The sequence below is a fragment of the Mirounga angustirostris genome, unplaced genomic scaffold (genome assembly GCF_029215605.1).
Source record: "Mirounga angustirostris isolate CCGP_5_RB_7025 unplaced genomic scaffold, mMirAng1.0.hap1 SCAF_3, whole genome shotgun sequence".
Lineage (NCBI taxonomy): Eukaryota > Metazoa > Chordata > Mammalia > Carnivora > Phocidae > Mirounga > Mirounga angustirostris.
Window position 1 is genome coordinate 51562490 of NW_026991711.1, and position 12048 is coordinate 51574537.

The 12048-nt window shown below is 39.2% G+C and overlaps 1 protein-coding gene across 8 annotated transcripts in view; it reads left to right on the forward strand.

Annotated features, from left to right (window-relative positions):
- NAA16 (N-alpha-acetyltransferase 16, NatA auxiliary subunit) overlaps positions 1–12048 on the forward strand; it is a 74472-nt gene that overhangs the window by 46201 nt on the left and 16223 nt on the right. For 6 of the 8 annotated variants that reach the window (XM_064586039.1, XM_045869521.3, XM_064586036.1 and 3 more), the window contains 3 exons: positions 4175–4247; positions 6817–6986; positions 7342–7494. In XM_064586039.1, the coding sequence (XP_064442109.1) occupies positions 4175–4247; positions 6817–6986; positions 7342–7494 (396 nt within the window). Of the gene's footprint in view, positions 1–4174; positions 4248–6816; positions 6987–7341; positions 7495–12048 lie in introns of those variants that run through there. The other 2 variants (XR_010409988.1, XM_064586040.1) reach the window with 2 other exon arrangements.

Below are 12048 nucleotides of genomic sequence, written 5' to 3' on the forward strand. Positions count from 1 at the left end.
GTGGGGTTTTTGGGGTAACATTTATATCAGTTTGCAATCTCTAGTGTGTATCTGAATTAACAGGAAAGCTTGCTAAAAACAGATTGCTGGGCCCAGAGTTTGATTCTGTAAATCTGGGGTTTGGTACCAAAATTTGTATCTGACAAATTACCAGGTGGTGCTAATGCTAACATTAATGATGTTAGTAGGCTGAGGAGCACACTTGAAGAACCGCAGGTTGGTTGGTTGGTTTTTTATTGTGGTAAAATGCACTTAACATAAAGTTTACTGTCTTATGATTTTAAATGCACAGTTCATTGGTATTGAATATGTTCACATTATTATGCAGTCATCACCACCATCCATCCCCGGAACTCTTTCCATCTTCTAGAACTGAAACTCTATACTCATTAAACAGTCACTTCCCACTTTCCCCTTCTCTGGGCCCCTGGAAACCGTCATACTTCTGTCGCTATGATTTTGAGTACCCCAAGTACCTCATTTAAGTGGAATCATAGCATTTTGTCTTTTTGTGACTGGCTTATTTCACGGAGCATGATGTGTTCCAGGTTCACCCGTGTGGTAGCATATTGCAGAATTGCCTTCCCTTTTAAGGTTAATACTGCCTTGTGTGTATACACCACGTACTGTGTATCCCTTCATCCACCAGTGGACAGTTAGGTCGCTTTCACATTTTGGCTGTTCTAATGTTGCTGTGAACATGAGTGTACAAATATCTCTTCAACACCCTGCTTCCACTTCTTTTGGGTATATGCCCAGAAATGGAATTGCTGGACCATTTGGTGATTCTATTTATAGATTTTTGAGGAACTGACCATACTGTTTTCCAGAGTGACTGTACCCTTTGTGTTCCCATCAAAGTTGTTTTCTGTTTTTTTGATGGTAGCCATTTTCCTGGGTATGAGGTGCTATCTCCTTTTAGTTTTGGTTTGCATTTTCATGATGATTAGTGGTGGTGTGCATCTTTTCACATGCTGATTGTCCATTCTTATATCTTCTTTGGAAAAATGTCTATTCAAGTACTTGACCCATTTTTGAAGTGTGTTGTGTTTTTGTTATTGAGTTTTAGGAGTTCTCTATATATTCTAGCTATTAGTCCCTTATCCAGTTTGCACATATTTTCTCCCGTTCTGTGGGTTTCTTTCTTTTTTACTCTGTGTAGTGCCTTTTTTTTTTTTTAAGAGATTTTATTTATTTATTTGACAGAGAGAGAGACAGCAAGAGAGGGAACACAAGCAGGGGGAGTGGGAGAGGGAGACACAGGCTTCCCGCTGAGCAGAGAGCCTGACGTGGAGCTCCATCTCAGGACCTTGGGATCACGACTGAGCCGAAGGCAGACGCTTAACCACTGAGCCACCCAGGCACCCCTCTGTGTAGTGCCTTTTGATGCACAAAATTTTAAATTTTCATGAAGTCCAGTTTGTCTTTTTTTTTCTTTTATAACATGCCTTTGGTGTCGTCTCCGAGAAATCATTGTATCCAGTGTCATCAAGCTTCTGTCCTATGTTTTCTCTAAGAGTTTTATTTTTCTAGGTCCTTCATTTAGGTTCTTTATTCATTTTGAGTTAATTTTTATATGTGGTATTAGATAAGGGTCCAGCTTCATTCTATTGCATATGGATATCCAGTTTTCCCAGCACCATTTGGGAAAAGACTGTCTGTCCCCACTGAGTGGTCTTGGCACCTGTGTCAAAAATCCTTGGACCACATATGTGAGGGTTTATTTCTGAGCTGTTTGTTACATTCCAGTAGTCCCTATGTCAGTCTGGGCTGTTTGTTATATTCCAGTAGTCCCTATGTCAGTCTTTATGCCATTATCACACTGTTTTGATTACTATATTATAACCTACTGTAGTAAGTTTTGAAATCTGGAGTGTGAGTCCTCTAGTTTTGTTGTTTAACAAATTGTTCTCGCTATTTTGGGTTCTTTGAGAGTCCATGTGAATTTTAGGATGGGCTTTTCTATTTCTGCAAAAAAAAAAACACCCAGAAACAAAAACACACACAAAAAAACATTATTGGGATTTTGATAGTGATCACATTGAAGCTATACATCTCTTTGGGTAGTATTGACATTAAAAATTTTTTTATTGAAGTATAGTTGACAAGAATTGACATTTTAATAATATTAAGTGTTCCAATCCATGAACATGGGATGTGTTTCCGTTTATTTACGTCTTCCAGCCATATTTTGTAGTTTTCATTATACAGGTCATTCACTTCCTTGGTTAAGTTGATTCCTAAGTATTTTATTCTTTTTGATGCTATTGTGAATGTATAGAAATACATTGTTCCTGTATAGAAATACAACTGGTTTTTGTGTGTTGACTTTGTATCCTGTTACTTTGGTGAATTCATTTGTTAGTTTTAACAGTTTTTTGTTGTTTTTGGAATTGTTAGGGTTTTTTTTTTTTTTTTTTTTTTGAGGTAGGGGAGGGGCAGACAGAGACTCTTAAGCAGGTCCCACACTCAGCATGGAGCCTGACTCAGTGCTCGATCCCAGGACCCTGAGATCATGACCTGAGCTGAAACCAAGAATCAGACACTTAACTGAGCCACCCCGGTACCCCAGAATTGTTAGGGGTTTTACAAGTAAGGTCCTTTAATTTGCAGACAGAGATCATTTTCCATTTTCCATGCTCTGGCTGATTTAATGGGCACACCTGGTGTTTTGTGCACTAAAACTGATCAGGGAAAGTTCCTGTCTTGCTCTTAGTCTCTAGTCTTAATGTATCCCTGTGAGTCCAGGAGAATTGCCCATTAGTTATAAATGTTCCGTGCCTCATCCGCTCATTGATACACCAAGTAGTTAGAAGCCACTTTCTGGAGCCTTGTTGCTTGGGTTAAATTCTGGCTCCACCATGGTACACTTTCAGCTTATTTTTATTTTCCTTTCACCTGTAAGATCAAGTTAATAATAGTGCACACCTCATAGGGTTCTTCTGAGGTGAGTTAATACAAGTAAAGTACCTAAAACAGTGCCCTGTCGGGTTGACTAGTTACTAAAATTATTACCTTAATACATGTAAAGCACTTAAAACAGTTACTGGCTTCTTGCTGTCGATCCCGTCTGGTATGTTCCTTTTGTCTGGTGGTATGAGTGATACCCCAAGTTGTAAAACTAGAAAACTTTAAAATTGTCACTATTAAAATAATACTCCATTGGTCAAATACTATTAGAAGTTTTAATGGATTTCCTTCACTTTTAAAACCTTTACTCTTTTTTTTTTTTAAAGATTTTATTTATTTACTTGAGAGAGAAAGAATGAGTGAGACAGAGCACAAGAAGGGGAGGGTTAGAGGGAGCAGCAGGCTCCCTGCTCAGCCTAGAGCCCCATGCGGGACTCAACCGGGGGCTTAACCCGGGACTCCGAGATTACAACCTGGGCCGAGGGCAGATGCTTAACCACCTGAGCCACCCAGGCGCCCTAAACCTTACTGTTTGGAGTTCACAAATGAGATAGTTATATTTTCCAGCTCATTCTGAGCAGTTAACATCAATAGGCATTTAAAACCAGCTGTATGATAGAAGCTGTTCTTTTCTTGCACTTCGGATCCATGTCACGTTTTGTTTGCCATCTTCAGAGCAGAGCAGAGTTTACAGTGTGGCTCATCGTGTTTCCGTCCTACGTGAGGGGCCGTTGAAATGCACATCTGTTCATCAAAATGGTCACTAAAAGTAAAGGGAGTGTAAACACCCAGTTTAGAGTTTACTTAACCTTTTCCATTGAATCACTATGTCATTTGGATCATTTCTCTTGACTTTTTTGTTATGAGTAAGTAGCTTTAGAAAATCTGAATATATAATGGTTTACAATTTCCCAGTGTAACAGTGAGAAGCAAAAGGCAAATAAACTGTTGGCAAAAAAAAAAAGGTTTTGTAGTAATTTTTGTCCTTCAAAAACTCAAACCTCCTTATTGGGATGAGAAATTAATGAGATTCTGTTTTACTATTAATAAAGAAAACAGTATAATTTTCTGTGTTTTTCTTGCTTTCCCCTCACACAGTGGGGAGCCGGGGGAGGGTGGGGGGAGAACAGACACCCTAGTAGTTTAGTTAATTTATAGTCCTGAAAAAACCTCTGCATTGTTTCCAAATCTAGTGTACTCCACAGTAAATACCAATACCCTCAATAAAATATTTAAAAATTTTAAAACTATGTTTCTTTAACAGATTTCTGTAATCCAGGAGCTTGTTACGAATTATGAAGCCTCTCTTAAAACGTGTGACTTTTTTAGCCCTTATGGTAAGTTTAAATTGATTGAATTGGAATTTGATTACTCATTTCAATCCAGTTTTTAAAACTAGCTTATATTTTATGTATGTGCTACATGATACCTGTTTAATAGTTTTTGGATTAGTGAATGAAATGAGAAGAGCACTTTCAGTCTTACTTAATTTAAATTTTCCATCATCTTTGAGGTGGGAGTTAACTCTGTTTTAACATGAGTAAACAGACATGAGAGGTTGAGTGGCTTGCTAAGATCATACAGTTAGTTTATATTGAAACTCCTATTTTTCCCAAATTCCTACTTCTGTGTTCTTTCTATTCTTTTATTACATTAAATTCTGTATGATTTGGTCCTTTGTTTCTCTCTTTATAGGGAAATATGTAAATCAAGGCATCTTAGTTTAGAAAACATTCTAGAATGCTTTCAGTCTTGCAGATGGTAACTTTAGTCTGAGTTCTTCATGTGTCTTTTACATGTTACTGCCCTTTTGTTTTTGTTAGTTTGAAACAAATTTCGTAATAGCAGACACAGAAGTAAATAGGAGAATGAACCCTTGTGTCCCCATCACCCAGCCTCTGTGGCCAACATTTTGCCAATCCTATCTGAAGTTATCTTCTGTCTACTTTCTTTTCTGGGGTATTTTTAAAGCAGACATCCTGTTTTACCTGTCAGTACTTTAGCGTGCATCTAACTGTTTAAAACACACAGAAGATGGAACCATGGTGCTGTCTCACACAAATTAACACTCGTATCATAATATCTAACACCCAGTCCACATGCAAGTTTCCCCAGTTACCTCAAAAAATGTCTCTGTATAATTGGCTCATTTGGCTCCAACAAAGGTCTAGACTTTACGTTTGGTTATGTCTCTGACAGTCTTTTAATCTTTTTTTTTTTTTTTAAGATTTTATTTATTTATTTGAGAGAGAGAGAATGAGAGAGAGAGAGCACATGAGAGGGGGGAGGGTCAGAGGCAGAAGCAGGCTCCCCGCCGAGCAGGGAGCCCGATGTGGGACTCGATCCCGGGACTCCAGGATCATGACCCGAGCCGAAGGCAGTCGCTTAACCAACTGAGCCACCCAGGCGCCCGACAGTCTTTTAATCTTGAGCAGTAACCTCCCCTCCCATTAAAAAAAAAACAAAATGCTATTTGTTGAAAGGTCATTTGTCTTATGGAACGTTCCATATTATGGATTTGGCTGATTGCTTTCTCCTGGTATCATTTAATATATTTTGCTCTCCATATTTCCTGTAAACTTATAGTTAGATTTACAGGCTTGATTAGATCCAGGTTTTTTGTGAATACTTAACGTGATGCTTTGTACTTCTTGTTGTTTCACATCTGGAGCCAGAAGACATTCTGGTTGTTTCTCTTTGTGATGTTATGATTGATCCGGGTTCAGATGTGGTCAGCCTGATCTGCTGGTTAAAAAGTTCCTCTTACCTGATGATTTTGGCAGTCCCTGAGGACCGTTGCCTCAATCCCTTATTTCATTCGAGTCATTTTTTCCCCTGCATTTAATAACTAGAATTCTTCTTATAAAGAACTTGCCCTCATCAAATATTCGGTTCCCCTGAAATATGGTTTATATAAAAGGAACAGGATAGGGGTGCCTGGGTGGCTTAGTCGTTAAGTGTCTGCCTTTGGCTCAGGTCATGATCCCGGGGTCCTGGGATCGAGCCCCGCATCGGGCTCCCTGCTCAGCGGGAAGCCTGTTTCTCCCTCTCCCACTTCCCCTGCTTGTGTTCCCTCTCTCGCTGTTTCTCTGTCAAATAAATAAAATCTTTAAAAAAAAAAAACAAGATAAATGCTTGTCTCTTTCCCTTATTTATTATTTGTTTTAATTTATGCTAATTTCTGTGTTTACATTGTTCTTTCATTTGATTAGCTAGTCTAGGAAACCTGTTTTTTTCCTGTGGTGTGGGTATATTCTTCTTTCTTCTCTTTCTACCTAATTTCAGACCTGTATGTCTTCCCTGCTGAAATCCATTTTGAGAGCTTGGTATTTCTTGATCTACTCTCCTGTAGCTCAAGGTTCAGAGTGGGGACCAGGATAGAGCTCAGCTGGCTGTGGGTGACTGCTTTCATCCCATAGTAGGGTTCACTCCATCTTGTCAGGAAGGTCTCTTCATACCCTTCAACTTTGGCTTCCCCTGATGTAGCGTTGAGACCTAGGAAATGCAAAGCCCTGGCCTGTGTGGGTGTCTCGCAGTGGTTGTTAGGGACTTCTCTTCACCCAGCTGTTTCCCCTGACTTTTCCTGGGCCTGCTGCCTTACATTCTCAGCCAGGGAATTCATAGAGTTAGACCGATTGACCTCTTTCCCCCAGGACGGTTTCTTCGGAGTGACGTAGGGGTTAGAAGCCTGTGAAACCAGCATCTTGTTTCTCTGCCTGGCCTCTGCTATTTGAACTTTATGGCATGAAGTCCTACCTTTCTCTTTTGAAATTGATCGTTTTTCTGCGTTTTTACTGCTTATTCTTATAATAATTATTAATTTCATCATGCGTTGAGGGAGAAAGTATGTGATTTGCTTTACTTTGCCTTCTTCTCTATAGTAATGTTATATTTGTTTGATTGCAGAGAATGGGGAGAAGGAACCCCCGACAACACTGCTCTGGGTTCAGTATTTCCTGGCACAGCACTTTGATAAACTTGGGCAGTATTCTTTGGCTTTGGATTATATTAATGCTGCAATTGCTAGTACTCCAACTCTAATAGAATTATTCTATATGAAAGCAAAAATTTACAAGGTAAAATCTTAGTCGTGTTTTTCAATAGTTGATGAATTTGACACTTTAAGAATCCTTGGAGTTTTTTCTGTATTTAAAATAACTTCTAGGGTACCCTGATAATCTATTTCTAACACTAATAATCCTAGGGAGTTTTATATTACCTAGTGGTATAATCAGTGTATTAATCAGTGGTAATCCCTTGACACATCTCTTAGTAAATGTGAGTTGTAATTTATCTGAAGATTTCTAGATATATTTGATAGAAATGGTACCAAATTTCTAGTTTGTCTTTATCAACTTTTTCTATTCATGTTTACCCATAATCTCTTAGTCATAAATACTGTGGTTTCTTTAATACTTTCATTTCTTAAAGCATATAGGTAATCTCAAAGAAGCTGCAAAGTGGATGGATGAAGCCCAGTCTTTGGACACAGCTGATAGATTCATCAATTCAAAATGTGCAAAGTATATGCTCCGAGCAAATATGATAAAAGCAGCGGAGGAAATGTGCTCCAAGTTCACAAGGGTAGGCGATCCCATTCGTGAGCATGCACTTCTCTGAGTTAGTAAAGTTAAATCTCCGCTCCATGCTGATTTGTGAGCTTTGCCACTAAAATTCAGAAGAATTCATTTTTGTTACTATTTGTATGAATCCCGTCTGGGTCGAGTCCTGAGTATGGTTTCTTCCTGTGGTTGAGTGTGTGTATGCTTCTGGTGGCGGATGGTTGGAAGACAGTACTGGGAACAGAATACCTTTGTACACAAACAAGCAATACGCCAGACTTCGGTGCTTATGTGTAATACTCAGTTTACAACTTTTTGGTCTCATTAGTAACTTGTGGCAGCTTTTTAATTTCTCTTTTACAGTTGTTGCAGAACTGCTCATAGAATTCTTTCTATGTAGAACTAACATCTGTGGGGGCACCCTGGGTGGCTCAGTCGGCTAAGGGTTCAACTGTTGGTTTCGGCTCAGGTCATGATCTCAGGGTCGTGAGATCAAGCCCCACGTCAGGCTCCACTCTCTGCAGAGTCTGCTTGAGATTCTCTCTCTCTCTGCCCCTCCCTCTCAAATAAATAAATCTTTTTTAAAAAAAAAGGACTAACATTTGTGGACTATAGTCTCTGGCATTTTAGAATTTAAATTCTCCAAAATTGTTGGGCTAAACATCTATTCCTTTCCTTTCCCTCCTTCACCATTCTTACATATCTTTTACCACATGGACTTTCTATCTTGTTATGAAAATAATAAGTTTATGGTTAAAAATATATGTAGACTAGGGGCACCTGGGTGGCTCAGTCGTTAAGCATCTGCCTTTGGCTCAGGTCATGATCCTGGGGCCTTGGGATCGAGCCCCGCATCGGGCTCCCTGCTCAGCGGGAAGCCTGCTTCTCCCTCTCCCACTCCCCCTGCTTGTGTTCCCTCTCTTGCTGTCTCTCTCTCTCTGTCAAATAAATAAATAAATAAGTCTTTAAAAAAATATATATATATGTAGACTAATGGAACAGGTAAGGTCAGAAACAGATTCATGCATATTTGGAAACTTGGTATATAGCCAGAGGTGCTTTCAGAATCAGAGCTGGAAAGACATTGCTGACACAATGAGTTATTTGTATTGACAAAATGACATATTTCTAGTGCACATAAATCAGTTGCATCTTGATTAAAGAAAGTATTGTAATTCATCTTTAGAGTTTGAGGTAGGAAGCATTTCTTAAGGCACTGAAAACCTTAAGTGTAAGAGTAAAATTAATATATTTGACCATATTAAAATTAAAGTTCACCTATAACAAAAATAACCATAAGCAAAATAAGAAGGTAGGCCATAGAATTGGAGAAGGTATTTCCAGTCCATATGATGGAATAAGAATTTATAAAGACTTCACAAAGAATTCACTGAAATAATTATTTAATACACATTGAATGTGACTTTGAGGCATAATGAGGAAACCATGTTTCCAAGTGTAATTTCCTACCTTTAATGAAGATACTTGGGAGTAAATGATTTTTACCTACAAGTGCACATTACATACACAGTGGAGGGCTTTAGTGCTGGTGTTTGTGAGTAAGTGATTTTAGATGAAAGTAAGTTGGTACTGTGCCCTGTGATACTAAGGTATTCCTAATACAGTCCCAGTGTACCACCTTCCTTAAATGTTAACTAGATTCTGGTTGTGTCAGGGTGTTTATAAAAACCTCCTGTAATTTAGAAGTCACAGAATGGCTTGAGCTTTTATTGTGAAAATTTAACTACTTAGAAGAATGTCATAGAAACAAAAATACACTAAACCTCAATAAGATAAAGACAAGAGAAACATGGGCAAAGCATGTGAATAGTTGGTTCACAGAAGTGGAAAATGGGGCGCCTGGGTGGCTCAGTTCGTTAAGCGACTGCCTTCGGCTCAGGTCATGATCCTGGAGTCCCAGGATCGAGTCCCGCATCGGGCTCCCTGCTCGGCAGGGAGTCTGTTTCTCCCTCTAACCCTCCCCCCTCTCCTGCTCTCTCTCTCTCAAATAAATAAATAAATAAATCTTTAAAAAAAAAAAAAAAAAAAGAAGTGGAAAATGGAATGGCCAAAAAAGTTGCTTTCATTAGTAATCAGGGAAACAGTAAGATCTCATTTTGTACTATCCAAGTGGCATAAATTTAAGTCTGGTGTTAGTAGGTATTGATAAATAATCTGTCATATATACAGATATCTCACGTATATGCATATATGTTATATATATGAAATATATGTTATGTGTATTTATTAGAGAGAGACAACAAACGGTGTATAGGTAGTAGCCTTTTATGAAAATTTAAATGTGTGATATATTTGTGTGTGTATGTGTATATATCTGTGTGTGTAATATGTGTATATATGTGTGTGTATATATATATATCTCACTCATTTAAATTTTCATTAAAGGCTACTACCTATAGACCATTTGTTGTCTCTTTGTCATCATAAAAATGGCTTTTTCTTCTGAACCTGCCTGAATTCTACTTTCTCATATTTAGAGTAATGCAAATAATTTGTACACCATTTGTAAGGGGAAATAGAAAGTAGCTTTAACAGTTACTAAGCACTGAGCTAAGTACTTTATATCCATAATCTCACTTAATCCTACCAGTCCTCTGATATCATTAGTCCCATGTTACAGTTTGTGTGGTTTTTTTTAAAGATGTTATTTATTTGACAGAGAGAGACACAACGAGAGGGGGAACACAAGCAGGGGGTGTGGGAGAGGGAGAAGCAGGCTTCCTGCTGAGCAGGGAGCCCGATGCGGGGCTCAATCCCAGGACCCTGGGATCATGACCTGAGCCGAAGGCAGACACTTAACGACTGAGCCACCCAGGTGCCCTAGTCCCATGTTATAGTTAAGAAAATATTTAGAGTGATCAGGTACTGTGCCAGCTGGAGATCAGCCAGCTAGTCATTCATTTTGGAGCCAGGATTCTAGCTTAGGGGTCTCTGACACTAAAACCCATGTTTTAGAATTGTAATAGGAGCAGAAACTGCACTGACTAATGTTTCTGAAATTCACATGCCGCAGGATCAACAGATGCAAAATGGTAGATGTATTGTGGGGGAAAAGCATTAGCAAGAATGATGGGTATCAGGTTAGGAGAAAGAAAAATAAAATGAGGAAAATCATGATAGTGTTTATGTTCACGTAGCACTGAACCATGTGTTGGCATTTTGCAGCAAGGTGATCGAGGCTCTGAAGGGGTCACATAGTACACAGTGCTGGGGCTCACACGCTTCCATGCCCTTCGCACTGCAGCACAGTTTTGGAGATGGGAAGACGGTACAAGAATAGATGTAAAAGCAGCAGTGTTTGTGCAGAAGAGAACCACCTGGAAGGCCAGAGCGGAGATGAGAAGGAAAGTGCAAGTAAAACGAGTCTACAGAACTTAAGTTGAATAAGTCCAGTGATTTTAAAAACCAACATGCACATGTGCACCCCAAGCCACACTCAGCCAGGATGTGTCTGAAAAGGCACCACAGAATGAGGAAGGGGAAGGGTTGGCTGTTTGAGGAGAGGAGTCTCTGTAATCTGTGGTCCAGCTGGCTTGTCAGAATTGCGTCTGGTCATCTACTCTTGACAAGTTGTCCTGCTGGATGGAGAGCTCCTTCTGTTGGGCCAGTCTCGTTCCTTGGCCAGGCGTGTCCGTAATGGTGGTGGATAGCCTTCTGAGCCAGAGGAGGAAGACTGCTAATCTTCAACAGTCACTTCACGTCTGATTATAAGTGATTCTATCTGATGCTAATAAGTCAGTGAAGTGGCACATTTCCTTCTTGCAGATTTTCCACAGGTTTTTTAGAGTTTTTGTACAGAGTTGCTGATGCAAGCTGGACAGTTCTAGTTAGGAAAGATTTTCAAATGAAAAATAATGTAGATTTCTTACAAAAATATGTAGTTATCAAAAAATGGAAAATATATACAACCATAAGGAAGAAATAGCATACACCTATAATTCCATTTACTGAGAGATAACCAGTTTTTATACTTTTAATGAGAATGCTGAAAATTGAACTGGTCACCCAAAAATGAGTGTGAAAAAGAACTGAAGACTGAAATTATTTATGTACATGTACCTTTATCATCTTCCCTGGTGGGGCACATAAAATATATTTGAAATAACTCTTGTAAATTATGACAAAGCTTCAGTGGCCCTCCATTGAAACTAGGTACTTTAGGTCTTACACTCTGCTCAGAATTCTCATTGAACCCGAGTTAACAAGTATTCTTCACAAATACCCTTATTTGGCTTCATCAGTCACTGCAAATGAGAGGAGCTGGCATGGAACAGGAAGCAGACACATGGACATGAAGAAAGTATCAACCGATAGCCTAGGATGAAGGGAGGAGACTGGGACCCTGGAAAGCAGGCTTGGAACTATTCCTAACAGATTCAGCAATAATGGGTGTACATCATAGTGACCCTGAGCCATCAAGGAAAGGCTAAACAGCGTCTGCTTAAAAAGAAGATAGGCAGTGCTTCATAGAATAATGGTTCATTCATTCATTAAGTAGGCTTCACGCCCGGCATGGAGCCCAACACAGGGCTTGAACTCAACCCTGAGATCAAGA